Source organism: Berghia stephanieae, chromosome 1 (genome assembly GCF_034508935.2).
Source record: "Berghia stephanieae isolate SIO BIC M18660-M18661 chromosome 1, UCSD_Bste_1.3, whole genome shotgun sequence".
Taxonomy (NCBI): Eukaryota; Metazoa; Mollusca; class Gastropoda; order Nudibranchia; family Aeolidiidae; genus Berghia; species Berghia stephanieae.
Window position 1 is genome coordinate 66,569,535 of NC_088360.1, and position 27,093 is coordinate 66,596,627.

At 36.3% G+C, this 27,093-nt stretch overlaps 1 protein-coding gene and 1 long non-coding RNA gene across 8 annotated transcripts in view; both read right to left on the reverse strand.

Annotated features, from left to right (window-relative positions):
• LOC144979784 (uncharacterized) overlaps positions 1 to 12,701 on the reverse strand; it is a 141,369-nt gene extending 128,668 nt beyond the window's left edge. The window contains exon 1 of the long non-coding RNA XR_013646769.1: positions 12,222 to 12,701. This is a non-coding gene — a long non-coding RNA (uncharacterized LOC144979784). The remainder of the gene's footprint in view (positions 1 to 12,221) is intronic.
• A 7,210-nt stretch (positions 12,702 to 19,911) lies between these two features.
• The window catches only part of LOC144979755 (reticulon-1-A-like), a 43,059-nt gene continuing 35,877 nt past the window's right edge, over positions 19,912 to 27,093 (reverse strand). For all 7 annotated transcript variants that reach the window (XM_078926827.1, XM_078926796.1, XM_078926766.1 and 4 more), the window contains 3 exons: positions 26,019 to 26,065; positions 25,320 to 25,378; positions 19,912 to 23,191 (listed from right to left, as the gene is read on the reverse strand). In XM_078926827.1, the coding sequence (XP_078782953.1) occupies positions 23,143 to 23,191; positions 25,320 to 25,378; positions 26,019 to 26,065 (155 nt within the window). In that variant the 3' untranslated portion in view covers positions 19,912 to 23,142. The remainder of the gene's footprint in view (positions 23,192 to 25,319; positions 25,379 to 26,018; positions 26,066 to 27,093) is intronic.

Here is a 27,093-nt window from a genome sequence, read left to right on the forward strand (position 1 = left end):
ATCCTGTCCAAAGAATATTTTTTGTTACCATCATTGTTTTAATTTTGTAGCAATGAGGACGTTAGTGAATATTAAACACTCAAAGTCCGGCTACAATCAATTAACATCACTTTTTCATTTGCTCAAATGAATTCTACTCACGTCAAAAATAAGTGTAACCTTAAACGTTTATGTTACGAAGTCAGAGGGACTGCAATGAGAACTAATCGCTTAGATGGTGGTCCTTAAACGAATATAATGAGCGAGTGAGTGAAAATGAAAAAAAAAGAAGAGAGAGAATGAGAAACAGATAGAGATAGATATGTAGATAGATAGACAGATAGATAGATTGATAGATAGATAGATTGATAGATGGAGAAAGATAAATAGCATAGATTACTTTGCTATAGAGTTGCATCCTATTTAATGGATAGCGATTAAATTTCCATAGGAATATTGTGAATCCATGGGCCTACTTGCTCTAAAAGACTACGTCAAAAAACTACATAGTATAAGAATTATAGGCAAATTCCATTGTCATTTTTACACCCTTTAAATCATCATATATTGTGGTGGAATGTCCCTAATGATGCTTTCGTTAATTAAAATATTCACCCGTTCTAATACTTAGATGACTGTGCAAGCGAAGAAATTACGTACAACCTTTAACGATTATAGGTTATAGTAGAGTAACTTCTAGGAGAACTAATCACCTAAGTGATGATCCCGATAATATAACAATGAAAAACATAGAGATTGAGAGGGTGATAGAGAGAGTGTGTCTAAATATTACATTTTCCCTACATGAAAATATACTATATATTTTGGCACAATGATTGGTATTTAGGTCTCTTACACGGAGCAGAAAGTAATGTTCGATAGATTAGAGTCCTGTCCAAAGGATATGTTTGTTACCATCATTGATTCAATTTTGTAGCAATGAGGACGTTAGTGAATATTAAACACTCAAAGTCCGGCTACAATCAATTAACATCACTTTTTCGTTTTGGTCAAATGAATTCTACTCATGTCAAAAATAAGTGTAACCTTAGACATTTGTGTTAAGAATTAAGAGGGACTGAAATGAGAACTAATCGCCGAAATGGTGGTCCTTAAACGAATATAATGAGCGAGTGAGTGAAAATGAAAAAGAAGAATAGAGAGAGAGTAGGAAAGAGATAGTGATAGATATATAGATAGATAGAAAGACGGATTGATAGATTGATAGATAGATTGATAGATGAAGATAGATATTGAAATATATAGATAGATAAAAATTTATAGAAAAATAGATAGAAAGATAGATAGATAGAGAGATTGATAGATAGAGAAAGATAGATAGATAGAGAAATAAATAAAGAGAGAGGGAGAGAAAGGTAGTGTGTGAGAAAGAGAGAAAGAGAGACAGAGACACAGAAAGAGAGAGAGATAGAGAGAGAGAGGGAGATTGAGACAGGGAGTGAGAGAGAGAGAGGGAGAGAGAGAGAGAGAGAGAGAGAGAGAGAGAATTCCCCTTTCACACGTTATATTATTTAATTGGATAGCTGGGTCTCTTGTTTTAGCGGAAATTACTTTGCTATAGACAAGCACCCTATTTAAAGTATACCGATTAATTTCCATAGAAATATTGTCGATCCATGGGCCTACTTGCTATAAAAGACTACTTCAACAAACAACACACTATAAATATAATAATCAAATTCCATTGTCATTTTTACACCCTTTAAATCATGATATATTGTGGCGCAGTGTCCCTAATGATGCTATGCGTTAAATAAAATTCTCACCCGTTCTAGTACTTAGATGAATGTAGAAACGAAAATAATACGTGCAACCTTTAACGACTATTGGTTATAGTAGAGTGACTTCTAGGAGAACTAATCACCTAAGTGGTGATCCCAATAATATAACAATGAGAAAGATAGAGATTGAGAGGGTGATAGATAGGAATAGAGAGAGTGTATCTAAATATTAAATTTTCCCTACATACAAACATACCATATATTTTGGCACAGTGATCGGTATTTAGGTCTCTTATATTGAGCAGAAAGTACTTTTCGATAGAATAGAGTCCTGTCCAAAGGATATTTTTTGTTACCATCATTGTTCTAATTTTGTAACAAGGAGGACGTTATTGAATATTATTAACTCAGTGTCCTGCTACAATCAATTAACATCGCTTTTTCATTTTGTCAAATGAATTCTACTCATGCAAAAAATAAGTGGAACCTTAAACGTTGATGTTAAGAAGTAAGAGGGACTGCAATGAGAACTATTCACCGAAATGGTGGTTCTTAAACAAATATAATGAGACAGTGAGTGAAAATGAAAAAAAGAAGATAGAAAGAGAGTGAGAAAGATATAATATATAATATATATATATATATATATATATATATATATATATATATATATAGATAGATAGATAGATAGATAGATAAATAGATAGATAGATAGAGAGATTGATAGACGGAGAAAGATAAATAGATAGATAGAGAAATAAATGAAGAGAGAGGGAGAGAGAGACAGGGAGTAAGAGAGAGAGAGAGAGAGAGAGAGAGAGAGAGAGAGAGACTTCCCCTTTCACACTTTATATTATTTAATTGGATAGCTCGTTCTCTTGTTTTTAGCGGAAATTACTTTCTATAGACTAGCATTCTATTTAAAGGGTAGCGAGTAATTTCCATAGAAATATCGTGAATCGAATCCATGGCCTTCTTGCTCTAAAAGACTACGTCAAAAAACTACACATTATAAGAATAGTAAGCAAATTCCATTGTCATTTTTACACCCTTTAAATCATTATATAATGTCCCTAATGATGCTATGCGTTAAATAAAATACTCACCCGTTCTAGTACTTAGATGAATGTACAAGCAAAAAAATTTAACGATTATAGGTCATAGTAGAGTGACTTCTAGGAGAACTAATCACCTAAGTGGTGATCCTGATAATATAACAATGAGAAAGATAGAGATTGAGAAAGTGATAGAGAGGAATAGAGAGAGTGTGTCTAAATATTGAATTTTCCCAATTAACATCGCTTTTTCATTTGGTGAAATGAATTCTACTTATGTCAAAAATTAGTGTAAACTTAGACGTTTATGTTAAAGAGTAAGAGGGACTGCAATGAGAACTAATCACCGAAATGGTGGTCCTTAAACGAATATAATGAGAGAGTGAGTGAAAATGAGAAAAAAGGAAGAGAGAGAGTGAGAAATAGATAGAGATAGATATATAGATAGATAGATAGTCAGATCGATAGATTGATATATAGATAGATTGATAGATGGAGAAAGATAGATAGATAGATAGATAGATAGATAGATAGATAGATAGATAGATAGATAGATAGATAGATAGATAGATAGATAGATAGATAGATAGATAGATAGATAGATAGATAGAGAAATAAATGAAGAGAGAGGGAGAGAGACACAGGGAGTGAGAGAGAGAGAGAGAGAGAGAGAGAGACTTCCCTTTCACACGTTATTTAATTCAATTGGAAACCCGGGTCTCTTGTTTTTAGCGGAATTTACTTTGCTATAGTAAAATCATCCTATTTAAAGGATAACGAGTAATTTCCAAAGAAATATTATGGATCCATGGCCTTCTTGGTCTAAAAAACTACGTCAAAAATCTACACAGTATAAAAATAGTAAGCAAATTCCATTGTCATTTTTACACCCTTTAAATCATTATATACTGTGGCACAGTGTCCCTAATGGTGCTATACGTTAAATAAAATACTCACCCGTTCTAGTACCTAGATGAATGTACAAGCCAAAAAAGACTTGCAAATTTTAACGATTATAGGTTATAGTAGAGTGACTTCTAGGAGAACTAATCACCTAAGTGGCGATCCGGATAATATAACAATGAGAAAGATATAGATTGCGAGGCTGATAGTTCAATATCTATTTTATTTTAATAACATAAACATCTTTCCTTTTGGTCAGATGAATTCTACTTATATCAAAAATAAGTGTAACCTTAAACGTTTATGTTAAGAATTAAGAGGGAATGCAATGAGAACTGATCACCGCAATGGTAGTCGTTAAACTAATATAATGAGAGAGTGAGTGAAAATTAAAAAACGAATAGAGAGAGAGAATGAGAAAGAGATAGATAGATAGATAGATAGATAGATAGATAGATAGATAGATAGATAGATAGATAGATAGATAGATAGATAGATAGAGAGAGAGTGAGAGAGAGAGTGAGAGAGAGAGAGAGAGAGAGAGATTGATAGGGGGAGAAAGTTAGATACATAGAGAAATAGATGAAGAGAGAGGGAGAGAGAGACAGGGAGAGAGAGAGAGAGAGAGAGAGAGAGAGAGAGCGAGAGAGAGAGAGAGAATTCCCCTTTCACACGTTATATTATTTAATTGGATAGCTGGGTCTCTTGTTTTAGCGGAAATTACTTTGCTATAGACTAGCATCCTATTTAAAGGATAGCGAGTAATTTCCATAGAAATATTGCTCTAAAAGACTACGTCAAAAAACTACACAGTATAAGAATAGTAAGCAAATTCCATTGTCATTTTTACACCCTTTAAATCATTATATATTGTGGCGCAGTGTCCCTAATGATGCTAAGCGTTAAATAAAATACTCACCCGTTCTAGTACTTAGATGAATATACAATCGAAAAAAATACGTGCAAGTATGAGGGATTGCAATGAGAACTAATCACCGATATGGTGGTCCTAAAATAAACATAATGAGAGAGTGAGTTTAAATAAAATCAGAAAAGAGAGCAAGAGAGTGAGAAAGAGATAGAGACAGATAGATAGATAGATAGATAGATAGATATATATATAGATAGATAGATAGATAGATAGATAGATAGATAGATAGATAGATAGATAGATAGATAGATAGATAGATAGATAGATAGATAGATAGATAGATAGATAGATAGATAGATAGATAGAGAGGGATTGATAGATGGAGAAAGATAGATTGATAGATAGATAAATAGATAGATAGAGAAATAGATAGATAGAGAAATAGATTAAGAGAGAGAGTGAGAGAGGGGGGGGGAGTGTGAGAGAGAGAAAGCGAGAGAGATAGGGAGAGAGAGAGAGAGAGAGAGAGAGAGAGAGAGAGGGAGGGAGGGGGGGGAATTCCCACTTCACACATTATATTCATTTTTTGGATAGCTGGGTCTATTTTATCTAGGGGGAATTACTTTGCTATAGGCGAGCATCCTATTTAAAGGATAGCGAGGAATTTCCATAGAAAGTATTTTGGATCCCTGTGCCTACTTGCTCTAAAAAAAAAAAACAAATATAAGGAGAGTAAGCAATTTCCATTGTCTTTTTTACACCTGTTCTAGTACTCAGATGAATGAACGACCGAAAAAAAAATACGGGCAACCGTTTACGATTATAGGTTATTGTAGAGGGACTTTAAGAGAACTAATCACCGAAGTGGCTTTCCGGATACAATAACAATGAGAAAGATATATATTGAGAGGGCGATAGAGAGGAATAGAGAGAGTATGTTTAAAAATTGAATTTCCCTTACATACAAACATATATATTTTGTCGCTGTGATTGGAAATTTAGGTCTCTTAGATTGAGCAGAAAGTACTTTGCGATATGATTGGCTACAGTCCTGTCCAAAGGATACTTTTTGTTAGCTTATTTGTTTTCATTTTGTAGCAAGGAGGACATTAGTTAATATTAATCACTCAAAGGCCGGTAGAATCAATAACCATCGTTTTATTTTTGAAAACTCATTATTACAATATAATATAATATATTTGTATTTTGATAAAATACACATCTTTCCTGTTGGTCAATTTAATTCTACTCATGTCAAAAATAAATGTAACCTTAAACGTTTATTTTCAGAAGTAATAGAGACTGCAATGAGAACTAATGAATGAAAATGAAAAAAGAAAAGAGAGAGAGTAAGAAAGAGATAGAGATAGATAGATAGATAGATAGATAGATAGATAGATAGATAGATAGATAGATAGATAGAGAGAGAGAGAGAGAGAGAGATTGATAGATGGAGAAAGCTAGATAGATAGAGAAATAGCTGAAGAGAGTGAGAAAAAGGGAGTGTGATAGAGAACGAGGAAGAGAGAGAGAGAGAGAGAGAGAGAGAGAGTGCGAGAGAGAGATAGAGAGAGAGAGAGAAAGATAAATAAACGTTTAAGGTTACACTTATTTTCGACATGAGTAGAATTCATTTGACCAAAAGGAAAGGTGTTTATGTTAATTAAATACAATAGATATTGTATTAATGAGTTTTCAAAAATAAAGCGATGGTTATTGATTCGAGCCAGCCTTTGAGTGATTAATATACACTAACGTCCTCCTTGCTACAAAATTAAAATAATAATTGTTTTTTCTCTGAATTTATCAAAGATTTGGAAAACGTGCAGATTTTGTGGTTGCAATGAAAATCAGAAAAGTTTCCCTAATTTTGCGGCCGCAAGCTGTGCAAGAAACCACGGAGCCAGCAGTATGTAAAAATGAGGCAATAATGATGATGATGATGATGATGATGATGATGATGATGATGATGATGATGATGATATAATAATAATAATAATAATAATAATAATAATAATAATAATAATAATAATAATAATAATAATAATAATAATAATAATAATAATAATAATAATAATTTTGGATGCGTAGCAAAGTCTATAATGTTGAGCCTCACTTGAGTCTCAGTTGGTTACCTCGAACTTTTCCTCATGTCCCGAGGAGTTCGAGGAAACTGTGCTGGAGTGTATTACTCCACTACCCAACCCCCATCCCCTCCCCCTCTCTTTTTTTCCACGCATCTGCATATTCCACAACACAACAATATATATATATATATATATATATATATATATATATATATATATATATATATATAATATATATATATATATATATATATTAATACACATGTATATACCACACACATACATAAACACAATAAATAACAGGGACGCAAATTATATCAAAACTACGGAAAATATAAACTTTATTGTCAGCCGAAGAAGTGCGATCAGCACTGAAACGATAGACGTGACATACAATATGAGTGTCCTTATATATGTATGTATATCGTAGTGGCTATTTTTACAGCCCCGTAAAGATGGTTCTCGGGGTATTTTTACAGTACCGTAAAGATGGTTCTCGGGGCTATTTTTACAGTCCCGTAAAAACGGTTCTCATGGCTATTTTTACGGCGTTGATGCAATTCTGTTCACAATTATCAGCATAGTTATAGATGTAAGTAAACTTGTCTTTTTGCAGTATTCACAAAACTTCACATATTATTTCTCCCGATATTTAGATGTACAGATCTAGAGGCGGTGAATGAAAGCAAAATTAATTTCATTTAACATATTTAGATCTAAAGCTAAAATTAACAAACAATTAATGTAAAGACAATTCTCTCTGCGAATTTTACGGTAGTGTCATTTTTATGACATATAATTTGTGTTTTTGCAAAAGTTATGTTTACAGTACAGAACAGCCCGTTTTCTATCATCAGTGGGCAGGTTAGGTTGTATGTCTTGAATTTTTTTCTGTCAAGCAGACAGATCTTGTAGTTTATATCAAACACTAAAAGTATATTTAGTTCCTGCTTGAAGTCGACACCCCTCGAGATATAATACTTTACAGGTTTGGCTTTAGTTTACACTTTACCAGTATTAACCAGTCAGGAAGGACTAACGGTATATACAATTTTAAAAGACGTAACATTCAGGGTGTAGTCTTCTCATGTGAGAGTGGGTTCGAATCCCCTTTCAGAAAAGAGGCCGTTCACAAACCAATTGGACACATTTTGACCATTTTAGAACCCCCCCCCCCCCCTCCCAACCATATTGTGGACAAACATTACCCCCCCCCCCCCCCGGTCATGATCCAAAAGAATAGAGGTGCCCAAGACTGATCCTCATCAGGGCGCTGAGGTGGAGAGGGCATTTTGCTTTGGTCCACCATCGTGTTGCTCCTACTCCTTTACCAATTGACTCAGCGATTGTTCCGACCAGACAAGGGTGGTCGCTGTATTGCTCCTCCCTTCCCAGTTAAGAGGTTATTTGTTCTCCGCCAAAGCGGTGCTCACCTTGTGGTCAGACCCCTCTGCCTAGGCTTTGAGGTACCACTAGGGAAAGAGATAGATTGAGAAAAAGAGAAAGAAAAAAGAGAGAAGAGAGAGGGAAAGAGAAAGAAAGAGAGAGAGGGGAGGGGGAAGAGATTGAGAAAGAATGAAAGAAAGAGAGAGGGAGAGAGAGAGAGAGAGAGAGAGAGAGAGCGAGAAAAGAGAGATAGGGAAAGAAAGATGGGGAAAGACAGAAAGGGATAGAGAAAGAATGAAAGAAAGAGTGTGAGAGAGAGAGAGAGAGAGAGAGAGAGAGAGAGAGAGAGCGAGAAAAGAGAGATAGGGAAAGAAAGATGGGGAAAGACAGAAAGGGATAGAGAAAGAATGAAAGAAAGAGTGTGTGAGAGAGAGAGAGAGAGAGAAACCAAAAAAAAAGAAAGAAAGAAGGGGATAGACAAAAAATGAAAGAAAGAGTGAGAGAGAGAGAGAAACAAAGAAAGAAAGAAAGAAAGAAAGAGAGAGAGAGAGATAGAGAGAGAGAGAAAGAGAGAGAGGAGAACGAAAGAGAGGGAAAGAGATAGAGAAAAAAAGAGAATGTAAAAAGAAAGAGAGAAAGAGAAAGAAAGAAAAGCATAGAGAAAGAATGAGAGAGAGAGAGAGAGAGAGAGAGAGAGAGAGAGAGAGAGAGAGAGAGAGAGAGAGCCTGCTAACTTGCCGCACCTGAACGAAGTAAGTGAGAGTTTTAGAGCTAATGGCGTCTATTCACCCCATAGATAACACATGTCTGTGATTCAGCCGAGGCGACCAAAAGAAATCCCACCACCGCCGCGAAAAATTTTTATTCTCTATTGTCTTCTGGCACTTTTCTATTCACTTCATATCTTGTTGTTACCAACATAAGTGCCTGCTCCACTCACTTTTCTGAATTAAAAAATTCACCCCATACACCGGAGCATACTCAATGTCTCAATCGTTTCTATGTTATATGTTTGTGTTGAGAATATTGGCTACTAAGCTTAACTGCTGGTCAAAATTATTCGCGATGGTGGTGTACGAATGAATCGGCGGTCTCAAGAAGTGGGTGAGAGAGGGATCTAGTAATGACTTTGAGTTTGAAACGAATATTTTTGTGTTCGTGGATAGCTCACACGGTAGAGCCACGCTCTCACCTGCCAGGCGGAGTTGTCGTACCAATAAGGTCGCAGGTTCAAACCCCACCACCGCCGCGAAAAATTTTTATTCTCTATTGTCTTCTGGCACTTTTCTATTCACTTCATATCTTGTTGTTACCAACATAAGTGCCTGCTCCACTCACTTTTCTGAATTAAAAAATTCACCCCATACACCGGAGCATACTCAATGTCTCAATCGTTTCTATGTTATATGTTTGTGTTGAGAATATTGGCTACTAAGCTTAACTGCTGGTCAAAATTATTCGCGATGGTGGTGTACGAATGAATCGGCGGTCTCAAGAAGTGGGTGAGAGAGGGATCTAGTAATGACTTTGAGTTTGAAACGAATATTTTTGTGTTCGTGGATAGCTCACACGGTAGAGCCACGCTCTCACCTGCCAGGCGGAGTTGTCGTACCAATAAGGTCGCAGGTTCAAACCCCACCACCGCCGCGAAAAATTTTTATTCTCTATTGTCTTCTGGCACTTTTCTATTCACTTCATATCTTGTTGTTACCAACATAAGTGCCTGCTCCACTCACTTTTCTGAATTAAAAAATTCACCCCATACACCGGAGCATACTCAATGTCTCAATCGTTTCTATGTTATATGTTTGTGTTGAGAATATGGCTACTAAGCTTAACTGCTGGTCAAAATTATTCGCGATGGTGGTGTACGAATGAATCGGCGGTCTCAAGAAGTGGGTGAGAGAGGGATCTAGTAATGACTTTGAGTTTGAAACGAATATTTTTGTGTTCGTGGATAGCTCACACGGTAGAGCCACGCTCTCACCTGCCAGGCGGAGTTGTCGTACCAATAAGGTCGCAGGTTCAAACCCCACCACCGCCGCGAAAAATTTTTATTCTCTATTGTCTTCTGGCACTTTTCTATTCACTTCATATCTTGTTGTTATCAAAAGAAATAGGCAGAGCCACCGCGCACGACCCACTTTCTCTGCTGGGCTTAGTTCTGCGCACAGACGACCGCTCGAACCAACTCTCTCTCTCTCTCTCTCTCTCTCTCTCTCTCTCTCTCTCTCTCTCTCTCTCTCTCTCTCTCTCTCTCTCTCTCTCTCTCTCTCTCTCTCTCTCTCTCGTGTCTATTCTTCTCCGGTCTATTAGTTTCGCCATCTCTCTCTCTCTCTCTCTCTCTCTCTCTCCTCTCTCTCTCTCTCCTCTCTCTCTCTCTCTCTCTCTCTCTTCGCAGTCTTTTATAGTTCATTTCCCCCTCTATCTTTCATTTAGTTATGCCGGACCAAAAAAGAAATCAAATGGAAAGAAGAAGAGGGGGTGGGGGGGGGGGGGGAGGAGGAGGCGGAGAAAGTAAGGAGGCAAGTGATATATCAATATTTTCACTTCATAACGGTAATACAGTCATTGCCGATTAATTTGATGATGAAAAAATGACTGATGCAACTTTGATTAATACCGTGATTAAATGAATGGTTAGAATTTTGGAGGGGGGTACCTGATGATGATGATGATGATGATGATGATGATGATGATGATGATGATGATGATGATGATGATGGTGATGAGGTGAAGGGGAGGTTGACGAAAAGGAGGAGATGAGAAGGAGAATTGTATTGATGGTGTTAAATATGGTAACTTACAATTTCTAGCAAGATGATGTTGATGTTGATTGAGAGGTGAGCTTTTTTTTAAGAATTAAGATAAATAGAGAGAGACGCCAATTTTAAATTTGGCTCACAGGAGTTTCAGACACCACTCGTAGGAATTTCAATGCCGAAAGAGGAATTTCCGCACACAAGAAAAAGGAATTGGAATGGTATTTGGCATTGTGTTTACATATTGTATAGTTCTAAATAGATAACTGATTAGAATTATACTATGATACATAAACACATTGCCAAATACAATCCCAAAGTTTCCTTATTTCAAATGAAGTAAAGCACCAAAATCAAATGGTAGAGATTGTAGTACTGGTGGTAGTGAGGATGACGTGGTGTTGGTGGTTGTAGAAATAGTGGTAGTGATGATGAAGATGTGATAGTGGTTGTTGTTGTAGTAGTAGTGGTAGTAATGATGATGTGGTGGTGGTGGTGGTTGTAGTAGCAGTGGTAGTGATGATGATGTGGTGGTGGTGGTAGTGATGAAGAAGAGGTGGTGGTTGTAGTAGTGGTGGTAGTGATGATGTGGTAGTGATGATGATGTGGTAGCTGTTGTAGTAGTATTAGTGGTAGTGATGATGATGTGGTGGTTGTAGTAGTAGTGGTCGTGATGATGTGGTGGTTGTAGTAGTAGTGGTAGTGATGATGTGGTGGTAGTGGTTGTAGGAGTAGTGTTAGTAATGATGTGGTGGTAGTGGTTGTAGTAGTAGTTGTAATGATGATGTGGTGGTGGTGCTTGTAGTAGTAGTGGTAATGATGATGTGGTGGTGATGGTTGTAGTAGTAGTGGTAATGATGTGGTGGTGGTGGTTGTAGTAGTAGTGGTAGTGATGATGTGGTGGTGGTGGTTGTAGTAGTAGTGGTAGTGATGATGATGTGCTAGTGGTGGTTGTAATAGTACTGGTAGTTGCAGTGATGATGATGTAGTGGTGGTGGTTGTTGTAGTAGTAGTGGTAGTGATGATGTGGTGTTGGTGGTAGTTGTAGTAGTAGTGGTAGTGATGATGATGTGGTGGTGGTGATTGTAGTAGTAGTGGTAGTGATGATGATGTGGCGGTGGTGGGGTAGTAGTAGTGGTAGTGATAATGTGGTGTCGTGGTTGTAGTAGTAGAGGTAGTGATGATGATGTGGTGGTGGTGGTTGTAGTAGTGATGATGATGTGGTGGTGGTGGTTGTAATAGTGATGGTAGTTGTGGTAGTGGTATTGATGATGATGTGGTGGTGGTTGTAGTAGTAGTGGTAGTGATGATGATGATGTGGTGGTGGTTGCAATAGTAGTGGTAGTGATGATGGTTATAATTCTAGTGGCAGTGATGATGATGTGGTGGTTGGAAGGGGGGGGGGGGGGGCTGTCCTTGGAAGAATTTGACCTCACCGGAATTTGACGGCAGTTGCTCCAGACCAGAGTTTTTTCAGGTGAAACCGGAGTTTTGGCATCACTGAATAGACTATCAATGACAATTTCATTTTGATGTGTACAAGTACAAGATCATCCGGTTTTGTTTTGACTCAAGGCAACAGTTCAAGGTTTCGCTCGACGGCAGATGATGGCTTAGATGACACTATAGTTTTTAAATTACCTTTAAATTATTTTTCAATTGCTAAATTAGATTTTAAAGATACACACAACAAACATCATGGTGGGATTGGCAATCACAATGAATATATATCCATGAACAGAAATAATAACAAACGACGCGATAAATTCATTGTATCAACAGGTAATCCAGCGTAACTGTGGTGTGTAATGTGTACACACAAACTTTGTTGACAATCAAATTGGTCGCGGGGTTTTAAATTTTAAGCCCAGCAGAGAACTCGCGCAATTCGGTTGGACAGGCCCGATACTATTTTTAGAAGGCCCTGGATTCATCCCATCTGTTACTATTTATAAATCTATTACCACAACGCCGTAAAAATAGCCCCGAGAACCATCTTCACGGGACTGTAAAAATAGCCGCTGCGTATATTTATGAGTGTTGGTGGGTACTCTTAGGTACGAAAGTGCTCGATAATGATGGTTAGAGCTAATATAAAATATAAATGGGATCACTCACTTATATGTGGCCAAAACATAATATGTTTCTGTGGCGATTAATGAAATGAAAGTAGCTATAAGGAAAATAAAAAAATTGGAAAAGCTGCTGGCATTGATGGAATATACACCGACATGATTACTAACTTTGGGCCAGAAACAATAGACTGGCTGGCAAATACTATGACAGACATCATGGAAAAGAGCACATATCCACAAATTTGGAAACATGCCAAAGTTATCGCCATATTAAAACCAGGCAAACCAATGACAACCATCCAGCTACAGACCAATATCTCTACTTTGTTGCTTATACAAACTCCTGGAAAGAATCGTACTACAGCGAATCACCCCATATGTAAATCCCTGCATACCACCAGAACAAGCGGGCTTTAGACCACAAAGAAGCACAAGTGAACAGGTCCTTGCACTGACCTCATACATTGAAGCAGGCTTTGAGAAGAAAAAGAAGACTGGTGCAGTCCTAATAGACATATCTGCAGCTCACGCACTGTTTGGACAGGCGAACTGATGTTAAAGCTCTCAAAAATGATTCCTCGTAGAAAGACGCTGAAACTGCTGTCTACCATGACTGACACAAGTAAATTTCATGTCATATTGGGAGAGAACAAAAGCAAAACACGGAAAATTAAAAATGGGGGTACCACAAGGTTCAGTTTTAGCACCAACTTTCTTCAGTGTTTATATCTCCGACATGCCAAACTGCGAAGCACTCAAACTTGGATAAGCTGATGACTGGGCCTTAGCCTATCAATTGAAAAACTGGAAAGAGATTGAAGAAGTTCTAAGTAAAGACACCACTCGCCTGAAACAATATTTTGATAGGTGGTACCTAAAAATGAATACCACCAAATCAGTATCCACAAACTTCCACTTGAATAATCGAGAGGCAACAAAAGAACTGAAGATCACAGCCGGTAACTCAATACTACCCCCAGACCCCAATCCTAAATACCTCGGCATTACATTGGACAGACAACTAAATTATCGCAAACACATTGAGGGAACGGCAAATAAAATCGCAAAAGGAAACAGCCTGGTGAGAAAACTCGCAAGTACCACCTGGGGAGCCTCACCACAGATACTGAGAACGTCTGCTTTGGCACTGTGCTATAGTGTGGGAGAATACTGTGCCCCTGTTTGGATGAGGAGCCCACATGTAAACCACATTGACATCCGAATTAAGAGAATCAATGAGAATTATAACAGGATGTCTCAAGTCAACTTCAACCCAGTGGCTCCCAACACTGAGCGGCATTGCACCTTCAAGTCTTAGACGCCAATCAAAGGATGCATGCAAGAATTGACGAAGCCACAGACAACACTCCCATAAAAACAATCATAAAGGGGGCACCTTCAACAACAAGACTCAAATCGAGAAGACGTTTCCACCTAACAAAAATGTCAGACTTCAGTGTGGAGGAAAACTGGAGAGAAATGTGGAACAGTGAAACACCAAGAGGAGGAAACATCATCAAAGATCCAACTACTGGGTTTCCTCAAATCGCCTTTTAACTGGACATGGTAGAACTGCATAAAAAACTTGGAAACAGTGATACCTGCCGGAAATGTCCGGCAGCCCCAGAGACCAGCGATCACATGGTCCTCCACTGTCCAGTTACTAAACTTGAAGGTGGCTATGGGACCATCCTTAGGGTGGAGGAAGACTTTCGAAGCTGGGTTGACGACATGAATTTGGAGGTGTAGCCATACGCTACTACTACTAGTTTTTTTATATAAAATGTAATCAACACACAGGACAGGCCTTCATATCGTTTTAAGCTAAACCTCTACATAGGATCCTCCATTCTCTCTCAATGTATCAAACCGCGTCCTTAATGCTCTCCACGAGTTTTATAGCATTTGAAGGTTAACACTGTCGCCATAACTTCCCTTATCTTGATTTGGAGATGGTTGCAAGAGGGTGACCTAGGTGGCCCACCCCTACCAATCCATCTGCCAGGCTCTCTCACATTCAGTCCCCAATGAGGTGGTGCTCCATCTACTAAGATCTTATATCACGAACATATTGACTTCACGTTTGGTAGGGGTTTTTTTAAAAACATTTTCTTGTTGGTACAATCTTCTTACTTTGGTAGGTCATTTGAAATCATGTAGTAACAAACATTCAGTTTTTCTACGTCGTCTGCTATTTTTGGTTTGTAAATTATGCGGTCACTAGCCATCACGCACTGCGTTTTGTCTGGTTTTATTCTAAACGTCATAATTCAGTAAACAAATTTTGTGTGCCGTTAAAATTGATATGACGCAAAACCTGAATAATTTCTTAACATTATGCAGAAACCAGGGCCCGTATTCATGAACGCGTACTTGCGTTTGGTCTCTGACTATAGTCAAGGACAAAAATAAGATTTCATGTGGGCTGACTAAGCAAGTCCCAGACTAAAATCTCGGTACCTTCGGATTAAATTTGGCCAAGTTTTAGTCTTTTGCTGAGGCCAGACTTCAAGCTTAGTCTGAGACTAGTTGCTAGGATACATCATAGCGTCGACAAGATAGCAGCTACTTTTAGATTGAGAGATTCGATTTGGAAGGAAAATGGGCCGGTTATGAATGATAGAGGCAAAAAGTGTCCTGCTGCTATTGACACTGGCTTTAAAAAACTGTAAGGTAAGTGCAGATCGTCGAAAGTACACATTTTTGTGAGTAAAAAAAAAAAAAAAATGAATAAACAGCTCGCGGGTTGCGAGTGAACGAAGACTCGAAGTGCAAAGGCTCGCGTCAAAAAAAAAAAAAATGATTAGAAAGTATTGTGGTGACAAAAGTTATTCTGCTGGCATTGTAACTGACTATCAGAACACGCTTACTGATTTATTTATTTATTTATTTATTTATTTATTTTTTTTTTATTTTTTTTTTATTGGTTCAAGTTTCAATGGAACGTTCATTGGCCTAAATATAGAATTGACATTCGACCTGGACATCATTGTAGTCGATCAGTCAACAGTCAATGTCTTTATTTCATGACATAAGTAACTTCAAATGTGCAACGGAACGAAATATCATCTATACCGGATGTGTTGCTAATTTCCTCTTTGGAATATTTTGCTTTGAAAGTATGAAGGCTGGTATCTTTCCTGTCATTGTGTACTAGAGAGTGTGGTTAGCCGATTTTGTCACCGTCCTTACAACACCCACTTCTAGGCAAGAGACTAGCTAGTCAGAGACTAGAAAACGGTCATGAAATCTGATTTTCAAGTCACTTACTTCGCTTAGGTTCAATACTAGCAAGTCATTTACTAGACTAGTAAATAGATGTCTCTAACATATTTTTTGTTTTGTTTTTTAGCTATTTCAATTCTTTATCGGGTAGTTTAAAAAAACACACCCAGTATAATACATCATCTATATATCCATATCATCAGTCCTACAAAAGCTATTAGACTTTTAAAATGAGTCCCAACCTCAGTATAGTTTTTAAAAAACAAAAAGCACATGCATTGGTGTCAAGAGATTGTTGTTCCAGCTATTATTGTATTAATAGCAATTTGTTTTGGGTGAGTTAGCAAATTATGCTACATTTTTGTGTGTTTTTATTGCCATCAGCCAGCATTACATAATCTCGTTAGTTCCAGAACTGGATGGAACGTGTGAGATGATATGGGTCAAAATCGAAATTAAAGGTTCCAAGACACTTTACATATGAATGCTTCTACTATCGACCCAATGTGAGCGATGAAGAAAGCTTGGAGATATTCAAAAATTGCATGATGAAAATAAATACCATCACCAATGACATCTTCATAATTGGAGATTTTAACTTCCCGGGTTGTGACTGGAAAACTAAAACATTAAAAGGAAACACACCTTTTGCACAGCTACACAATGTTTTTTTTAATATTAATCTTAGAGGACAGTGCGCTCACTTAGCTCACTGAGGAGCCAACTCGCACGGGCAACACTTTAGATTTAATGACCACCAATAATCCCGGTCTTATAAACCATGGCGGTGTCTTCCCAGGCATCTCAGACCATGATGCAGTTATAATTGAGATTGACATGAACCCGAAAAAGAATATACAGAAACAGAAAAAAATCCCTCTCTACAGATAAGCAGATAGGAGGAGGTCTGAGAAATTAAATTACTGAAACAGCTAAAGAGATTTTAAACATGTTAACACTTAGCACTAAGCAACTTTGGCAAAAATTCAAATATTTTCCGAAGGCTAGTGGACCAGACAACATCCAAGCAAGAGTTTTGCGCTTGCAGACTGCGTAGCACCCTGCCTTCGTTTTATTTTTCAGAGATCACTCGACACTGGTGAAGTCCCAGAGGATTGGAGAACAGCTAATGTAGCTTTCATTTATAAAAAAAGGACAGAACGATCCCTTCAAATTACCTCCCAGTGTCTCTCACTTGTATCTCAAGCAAGCTTAGTGAGCACATATTGTCAGCCAGATAATGAAATAGGCATGATATCCTATATGAACCCCAACATGGTTTTAGGTCCAGGCGCTCATGTGAAACACAATTAATCAGCGTTATTGATGACGTTTTAAAGTCTTGAGAAGGGCCAACAAACTGATGTACTCATAATGGACTTCTCCAAGGCCTTTGACAAAGATGACCACAAAATATTGTGCCACAAGCTTCGAAAATATGGGATAAACGGAAACATCAACAGATGGATTGACAACTTCCTGAAAGGCCGTACCCAAACAGTGATCATCAACGGTGAATCATCCAAATTTGGTGTTCCTCAAAGCTCAGTGCTTGGTCCCGCTCTCTTTTTTTTTTATATATAATGGCCAGACAGATGCTCTCGAGTCTAAAGTCCGCCTTTTTGCAGATGACACAATTGGACGCTTTTTAGGACAAGTGGGCTATCCCAGATTTTTCGGTTTTTTTTAATAATTACATAGGGGTCAAAAGTGGCCGTTGCCCTACCGCTTGAAAAGGTTTCAAGCATCAATTTCGTTTATTTGCTTCGCTATCGGTATAAACTGCTTGTGTTTTAGCCGAAAACAATGTATACATGGCTTCAACACGAGACATGTCGAATTCACGACTGAATGAAGAAAACTCCCCACCAAACAACAATGCCATCATATCAGATAATGTTTTGCTTTCAATTGTCAGTGTAATGTGTTTAGACGCATAAAACATATAATTTAAGGCAATAGACATGTGTTTAATGTAGGAAAATTGATTAAATTGACTGCATGTGTGAGAGGGACAGCCCATTATTTCGCAACATACATGTCCATGTGTAAGATGGGATAGCCCATTTAATAGGGATGGCCTGATGTGCAAATTGGGTGGGGTAGCCCTTATTATATAATGTAAATTCGTTGCTCAGTGATGCTGTTTAAATAAGGACAACTCGGCCAACCCACTTGTTTTTAATAAAATAAGAGAATTCTGTAATGTATTTGTTGCTTTCTTTTATGAATATCATCGTCAAGTACGATTGATTATCATTCCACACAGAAAGTTTTGAAAAAAAATATTGAATAGTAGTATTCGAGTAATTGGACATTTTATGGGATCGAAATCTTCAATGGTGATTTTCTCAAAACAGTAAAATCTGAAGATCACTGCTGAATTTTCACTTTAATGTTATATTGTTCATGTCAATATCTTCATGAGTGACGGTGGACATTAAAGGAAGATTCAGCTTCAGAGATACGTCAGTAGAATAACTCCAGCGGTCCTGTCTATAACATCAATTGTTAGAAACCACGGCTTTGTCCACAGGATCACGAAATTTAAATCCGAGGATACTTATTTGATAATAAAAATTGTATGCGCTCGTGAATGAAAATTGCAACATATCACAGGCACGTCTACACGTGTTTACTTTTTTGTTTTATTTATTTATTTGCTGTTAATCTTTTTCATTACATGGAACAGATTTTCGCACAGCTTGATTACTGAGCCAATTTCTCTAATTTAAAATTCAGAGGAATGTTACTGTATGCACTTACTCTTTCTTGATTTTGATAGGCGGCTCCTAATCAATAATCGTTTTCAATTAATATCCTCATTCAGTTGTGATGTTGATGCCACACTGTTGATGATTTGATCGTCAGTCATGTCATTTCCGACTTCCATATCCAAATGCTCATCCAAAGACTTACCTTTACCTTATTGTTTGTTTGTTTTTAAGGATTTTACGGCGCTTGCAACACATTAAGGTCATATCAGCGCCAGTAAAAAGGGAAGAAAATTGGATAGTAAAAAGTTCTAGAATTTCAATTAAAGCATCCAAGAAAAGGCAAGACAAAGGGGAATTGGTTCAAATAGGAAACAGATGTAGATTCCAAGAGCACACTATCAAAGTATGTACTTATTTGAGATTTCCCAAGTCTCATCCAGACACAAGCACAGGTCCCCACTAAGACTAAGAGGAATACACTCAAATGCTTACACTATAAATTTAAAACAAATATAATAATACAAACAATAACTATGCATTTGACCGTTTCCCTCTCAGCCAGGGTATCCGGTCAGGGCCAGGGTATCCGGTCAGGGCCAGGACAAAACCAAGTAGTCTCATTCCAAGACAAAGACAGAAAGCAGGTTGGAAAACAGATATAGGGGGATAGAAGGCACTCTAAGTACCTCCCTGCCCACTATGGGAGGCCAGCAACCCCACCCAGACCTTTACCTTAATTGAAAACAATAGCCTAGGTATGCTCAATGAGAGCAATAATAAAATAAGTGGTAGGCTTTGGACAATAGAATATTCTGTGGATTGGATGGTGTCTATCGCATTGTGTAAACTAACCAATCACACAAGACTCACGCCCATTGTTTATTGTGCACACACTGCATTGCCACGTTGATTGACTTGATAAGGCGGGGTCAGTGACTGGACTGGATAGACAAATTTAATTCTAACAAGGTGGGGGTATTTTACGGTGCTTGCAACACTTGAAAGTCATTTCAGTGCTAGTAACTAGTAAAAATGAAGATGGAGGAAAGCCAAAGAGAGCAAAAATCCAAAAACAAAATTTTTAAAATTTAAACAGAACACTACATGTCTACATTTATAATCCATTTTATTGTAATGTGAATAAATTCACACAAAAAAGCAGTCAGAAGCAAGACTTTTTAAAATGTCACACATAGATGTATCCACCCAATGAACTTTCAAACAATCCCACCCAACTCTGATAAACTGGGGGTAAAAATAGACTGTGTTTTATTCAATTTTGACATGAACTAAGGGGCATAAACATTTGGAGTCAATGATTAACTTACTAATATCATATTATCATGTAGTGCACACAAAATGCATTACCCACAAGTTATAAATTTGGAGTATTTGTTTAGAAATAAAAAATAAAAAAAGACCAGAAGATAAATATGGTAGATAGACCTAACCCATCTTATCCATTTATGATACATCCAGTGTTTTTAACAAAAATTTTGCATAAATCAACAATTTTACAAACCAAAATCTGTACATAAAACATTATTCAGAGGCACAAATATTTGAAATGGGCTGTCATTGAATCCTGTAAATCATCACCATTATTTCATGCTTAGGACTAGAAAAGATCTGTATCACATATAAACAGTGCTGGTTCGATTTTATATTTTACTTTTACACAAGTGCAGCTTTGCCCAATCCAAATAATTACGGGGTTTTAAAAAAATATTTACCTTACCCTGGACTTTGAGTACCCTCTCATCTCTCTTCCTCTGCCCCCCCCCCCCCCATTTAAATTTTAATCTCTTCGAGTAAAAGATGCGCCATGGAGACAATTCTATGATGGCATTTCCATTAAAAAAATCTTTTGTTTTGATATTCCCGTATTTATATAGTAAACCTCCCAACCTTAAAAAATAAACTAATAAATAAATAATAATACAGAAAAAGAAAAAAAAACAACTAACAAAAGCAAAATAAAGCCCAACATACCGGTAACCTGTCCTTGAAGAGAAAACAAAGAATAGATACCTCATGATATGTAAAAATAAAGCCTTGACACAGATACATTAAACGAATGGCATACAAACAGAAATCATATAATGTGCAATATTGATGAAAAGCACAAATGTGAACTGATAGCGTCATTTAAAAGAGAGAGAGAGAGAGAGAGAGAGAGAGAGAGAGAGAGAGAGAGAGAGAGAGAGAGAGAGAGAGAGAGAGAGAGAGAGAGAGGGAGAGAGGGGGGGGGGGGGGGGGGGGGGGGGGGGGGGAAAGATTAAACGAGTGACTTAACTTCACATTCTTATATTCAGCTTGAATTTGTCGATCCGTGTAAACTCAAGATAAAGATAACCATGCAATTTTTAATTTTGAAACAAATTTCAAAAACAGTGATACAACCACCATTTCATGTTTAGATTTGACTTATAAATCTGGGTCACAATCACTCAGTTATTGAGATCATTATAATTTTGCACATAATGCGCAGGCAAAGAAAAATAAATCTTAATGAAAACAGAGAAGTACCTTAGCCAATAAATATAACAAAAAAAAAAAAAAAACCAAAAGAAGAAAAAAAAACACACCAAAACAAACAAAAAACAAAAGCGATACGATAACACATATATAACAGTGAAATGTTAATATTCAAGAACATTATGAGCGAAAATTGTGGGTTTGATCATTTTTTTTTAAAATCAGTATTATATCATACTAAATACTATCTACATCCATCTAAGTGCTTTTTTCTGCTGTAATGCCTACAATCTGGACATAAAATTTCTGGGAATATCTCCGTGGCTAATTCTCGTACAATACTAAGTGATATATCAAGTGCTGTTTGTTTTGTTTTTAAGGGTTTTACGGCGCTTGCAACACATTTAGGTCATATCAGCGCCAGTAAAAGGAAGAAAATGGATAGTAAAAAGTTCTAGAATTACAATTAAAGCACCCAAGAAAAGGTAAGACAAAGGGGAACTGGGAACAAATAGGGATCAGATGTAGATTCCAAGAGCATACCACCAATGTACTTAGTTTGAGATCACCTATAAGTCTCATCCGGACACAAGCACAAAATCCAACAGAGAGGAATACACTCAAATGCTTACATTATACACTAAAAATAACAAATACAATAATACATAACAGAGAGATGATTTACAAGGAAAAAAATATCATCTCCCAAAACAATAACTATGCATTTGACTGTTTCCCTCCCAGCCAAGACTCCAACCAGGACCAGGACAAAATCAAGTAACCTCATTTCAAGACAAAGACAGAAAGCATGTTGGAAAACAGATATAAGGGGATAGAAGACACAGTATGGACCTCCCTGCCCGCTATGGGAGGTCAGGATCCCCACCCAGATATATCAAGTGCAACAACAAAAGAAAAATATTGTTAAATAAAAATAACCCATTAGTATAAACGTGGTCTTGGTTAATATCTACCTTTCACTTTTCTTTCTTGTTTACTGGAGGTCCAATCTGATTTCTCTGAACCTCACTGTCATTCCAAATTTAATCTTTAAAAAATCTAGATTTTATTTCACAATCGTATGTGGTGGCGCGCTCTTCTCATTTCTATTTATTTATTTATACAGTCTAAAAAGACAATAATATATCAAGAACGTATATAATTACTCATTTACCAACACAACTTGCATCCATATCTCTCATTAAAATCAACTAATACCAAATTGCAATTAATTGTATAAATCTAGGAAGCATGCTTGGGAAAACAATTACAAGCATCACACAGTTTTGATTGATATTGATTTTTAAGGAGAAAAGTTAAATCAATGAATACATATGAATCTAAAAACGTATCTATATATGTCATGTTAAAAATTCGACAAAAGAAAAGAAATGAGCAAGGGAAGCAGTTGAAGAAATAGTAAAGGATAATAAGATATATAGGGCAAATGTCATATTCAGTGTAAGAGATTGATGTTGAATCTGAAAGGACAAAATACATTGAAAACATTGATGAAACACTTTCATTCTGATCAATTATTAATTATAACTACTAACACAGCCATACATGAAAGAGAAAAATACTCATTTGAAACATACAAAAGCGGCGATATTTTGCACATCAAATATTTTCTCTGTGATGCTGTTAACATCAAGAAAAGAGATGAAAACTTTATAAAATATGATGTAGTTGGGCACTAACACCATTGAGTTATGAGACTTCTGTTAAAAATGTGGAAAAAATCCTTCCTTCCATACACATAAAAGTTTCAAAATTTTGGGAAGATGGCAGGCAGATCTTCATCCTGCATGTAGCCTTGGATGAAGCATCAAGAGGGTTGGGGACACGACAATACAGACTTCTCACTGAGCCTTTTCCTTCTTTTTCAGGAACGGGAGTTTGCTCTGGGCACTGCAACAAATAAGACATAGTTTGAACAGAATTCATAGTCAGTATTAAGAAAATATATGAATGAAGAAATCTGAATGGGTTATTAAACAAAATTAATTAATTAAATCAAGGACTAAATGAATGAATCGACAACAGTTGATAAATAAATACCACAAAAACAATTCGACAAATAAATATTTCATGGTGGGAAAAATTACAATTGATAAGATAATCCTAAATATAAGTGGTCAGTGCATCACTGTCTAAAATAAAGATCCAATTGTTGTCAATACATCAATTATCCCATTACACACTATCAACTCTTGCCAGGGGGCACGAGCTAGTCTAGATAGAAACAATATTGCCACAAACAGAAACGAGGTGGTTCACAGATAAAGAATTCTAGCCAGTCAAAATTAGTACATCTTTTTGTCATCCAAGACCATTAAAGAAACCAGATATGTATAGTGCGCCTTACAGACATTTGAGTTTTCATTGATGAGATCTTTCTATAATTTTTTATAAGGATCTACAAGTTCTACCTATACATATTTTATATCACAATCATTTTGTGCATAGGATTTTAAAAGTGAATATTTTATTTATACAAAATTTTCACTCATGAATATTTCAAGAATAGCTTTTTTAAACATAAATTTATTTGTAGGCATAATTGTATTCACTGTGATTATATTAGCCATTCTACATGTATGACCAAGGCAAAATGAACCAGTAGTCAGTGAAAACAAGGGAAAATAAGGGTTCAATTGGGATACCATCCAACATCTAAATCCTCTGTTCACCATAACATCCTTCAACTCATGTAAACATAAACACAGAGAGAAATGAAATCTAATTGACAAGAATATTAACTAAAACCTTTGAAAATTTATTAAAAGTAAAAAGTGTGATGCTTTCGGAGTTGTACCTCTTAGAGATCTGTTTTTTGTTTTTGTTTTTAAGGGTTTTTCGGCGCTTGCAACACATTTAGGTCATATCAGCGCCAGTAAAAAGGAAGAAAATGAATAGTAAAAAGTTCTAGAATTACAATTAAAGCACCCAAGAAAAGGTAAGACAAAGGGGAACTGGGAACAAATAGGGATCAGATGTAGATTCCAAGAGCATACGACCAATGTACTTAGTTTGAGATCACCTATAAGTCTCATCCGGGCACAAGCACAAAATCCAACAGAGAGGAATACACTCAAATGCTTACATTATACACTAAAAATAACAAATATAATAATACATAACAGTGAGATGATTTACAAAGAAAAAAATATCATCTCCCAAAACAATAACTATGCATTTGACTGTTTCCCTCCCAGCCAAGACTCCAACCAGGGCCAGGACAAAATCAAGTAACCTCATTTCAAGACAAAGACAGAAAGCATGTTGGAAAACAGATATAAGGGGATAGAAGACACAGTATGTACCTCCATGCCCGCTATGGGAGGTCAGGATCCCCACCCAGTCTTAGAGATCAGATCAGAACGTCACATGTATGTTTAGCAAAGAAAAGGCTAATATACTTATAAAACAATTCTGCTCCGCTTTTACCCTTGAACAAAACAATAGAACATTAGGACAAAAAACAACAAAACATCCAGTTATGCCAGAGATTGATATATCAGTAGGAGGCGTTGAAAACTGCTGAATAATCTAAAAACAAGTAAGGCAGCAGGACTCGACAACATTTCACCACTGCCTCTAAATATTGTTTCGCGTTGTAGTTTTTCATAAAATTTAAATCATCTATTACAACGTGTAGCCAATTGGCATTTATGTAGGCAGTGAAATTTATCACTCAGACCAGATTGACTTCCTTTGATTAGTGAAAATGACAGGTTTAGAATGCAAAAAATAATTTCACAACAGCTGTCTGAAAATAGCTACATGGAGATGTGTTCAGAAACCGAAAATCTAAAAGAGCATCGTTTAGCCATAGTCACTTTAAGTTACCCATCATAACATGTGCTATGATATTGTTTTAAAGCCTTGTAATGTATTCATTCATCCCAAAATGCTCAAAGTTTGTTTTCATTTTTTTTTTTTTTAATCTTTCTTTTCCTTTTTTCTTTGTAATTTGACAAACTTGTTGATTTCAGTCAATTGGCCTGGAATTTACAGGTTTTAATATAAAACTTACATTGTCATAACGTTGTCAACATGAGATTTTGCCAAAGCAATGTAGTTGTCAATTTGAACCTGAAAGCAAATAATAATAATAATAATAATAATAATAATAATAATAATAATAAATAATAAATAATAATAATAATAATAATAATAATAATAATAATAAATAATAATAATATAATAATAATAATAATAATAATAATAAATAATAATAATAATAATAATAATAATAATAATAATAATATAATAATAATAATAATTGTCTTTTATAGCGCATGGTATCCTCAGCCATGAGGTTCTTGGCGCTTTACATCAACACAAAATAATTTTGAAGAAATTACATGACATCAAAAATGAAAATGTTTCCAAGAATTTCTTGGAACACAGACGATTTGGATTTCCAGATACTCTATGGAATGGTGTTCCAGACAGATGGACCAAAATGAGAAAAGGACCCTGTTCCTGTCTTTGTACGAATGCGTAATATCATTGGTGGAACACAAAGATCGGGTTGTCAAATTTTCATTAAAAGTTCTGTGAGGTAGGGAGGAGTAGTGTTTTCCAGACAGTGATAACTAGGACACATACACATGCTTTAAATTTGACCCTTTTCTAAACAGGCAGCCAGTGTAATCTTTGAAGCAGATTTACATCAAATTTAAATATTTATCATCAACATCCTCATGGAAATTTAAAATCTGTTTCTTACCTTGTAAGTTTCATACACTTTTGGCAGGGTAAAGATACTGATGACAACTGCAAATGAAAAACAAGGAAAAAGCTATAAAATCAATCTCACGATAGATAATGGAGAATAACAATAAATGGCTTTGTTGCTCAAAATGATTATTATAGCTAAATATAAAAATATTTTTTAATGAATTTTAAAACAATAGGAAAGGACTTCGCTTATTACAGCTATATTAAAACCGATAACTGGTAAGGATCGAAACTCATAGATGATTTCCAGTATCAAAATGAAGAATTTTCAGCTTATCCATTTTGAAGGAATATGTTAAAATGGAATATTCGGTTAATTAAAACGTATGTGATATACATACAGTACCTGAATATGAAGGAATGAATGGCAATTTTTAACTCTGCCCTAACCAACAAAAGGACAGTATCTCTCAAAAAATCATAAAATCACATTTTTTACTAAATCGCATCTCTGGGACATAGGAAAGCTTACAAAGTTGTCAGAATGATCATAACTCAAATATTTTTGAAATTAGAGGCAATTAAAAATTTGCTTGAAACAGTATCCTATTTCAACCCCATCGTTAACCAACAAAAGGACAGTATCTCCGACGGCCGTATTCCGCCCCGTAAATATCGACAGTGTCCGTGAGCATGCGGTGGCGTCAACGAGTGGCGTGACGAAGATGCCGCCGTATGGCGAGCAATACCATGCGAAACTGTTGGTGACGATTTGATCGGTTGACGCATAAGTCGCCAACGCCAATGACGTCATCCGTAACACGACATCATAGAGGAGCACTGTAACTTTCTATCGCGTTGTTGTTTACATGAGAGAGAGAGAGAGAGAGAGAGAGAGAGAGAGAGAGAGAGAAAGAGAGAGAGAGAGAGAGAGAGAGAGAGAGAGAGAGAGAGAAAGAGAGAGAGAGAAACACACACAGAGAGAGAGAGAGTCAGTAACAAACAGAGAGCTAGAGAGATGGATGCAGAGAGATATATTTTAATAAATAAATAAATAAATAAATAAATAAGAGAGAGAGAGAGAGAGAGAGAGAGAGAGAGAGAGAGAGAGAGAGAGAGAGAGA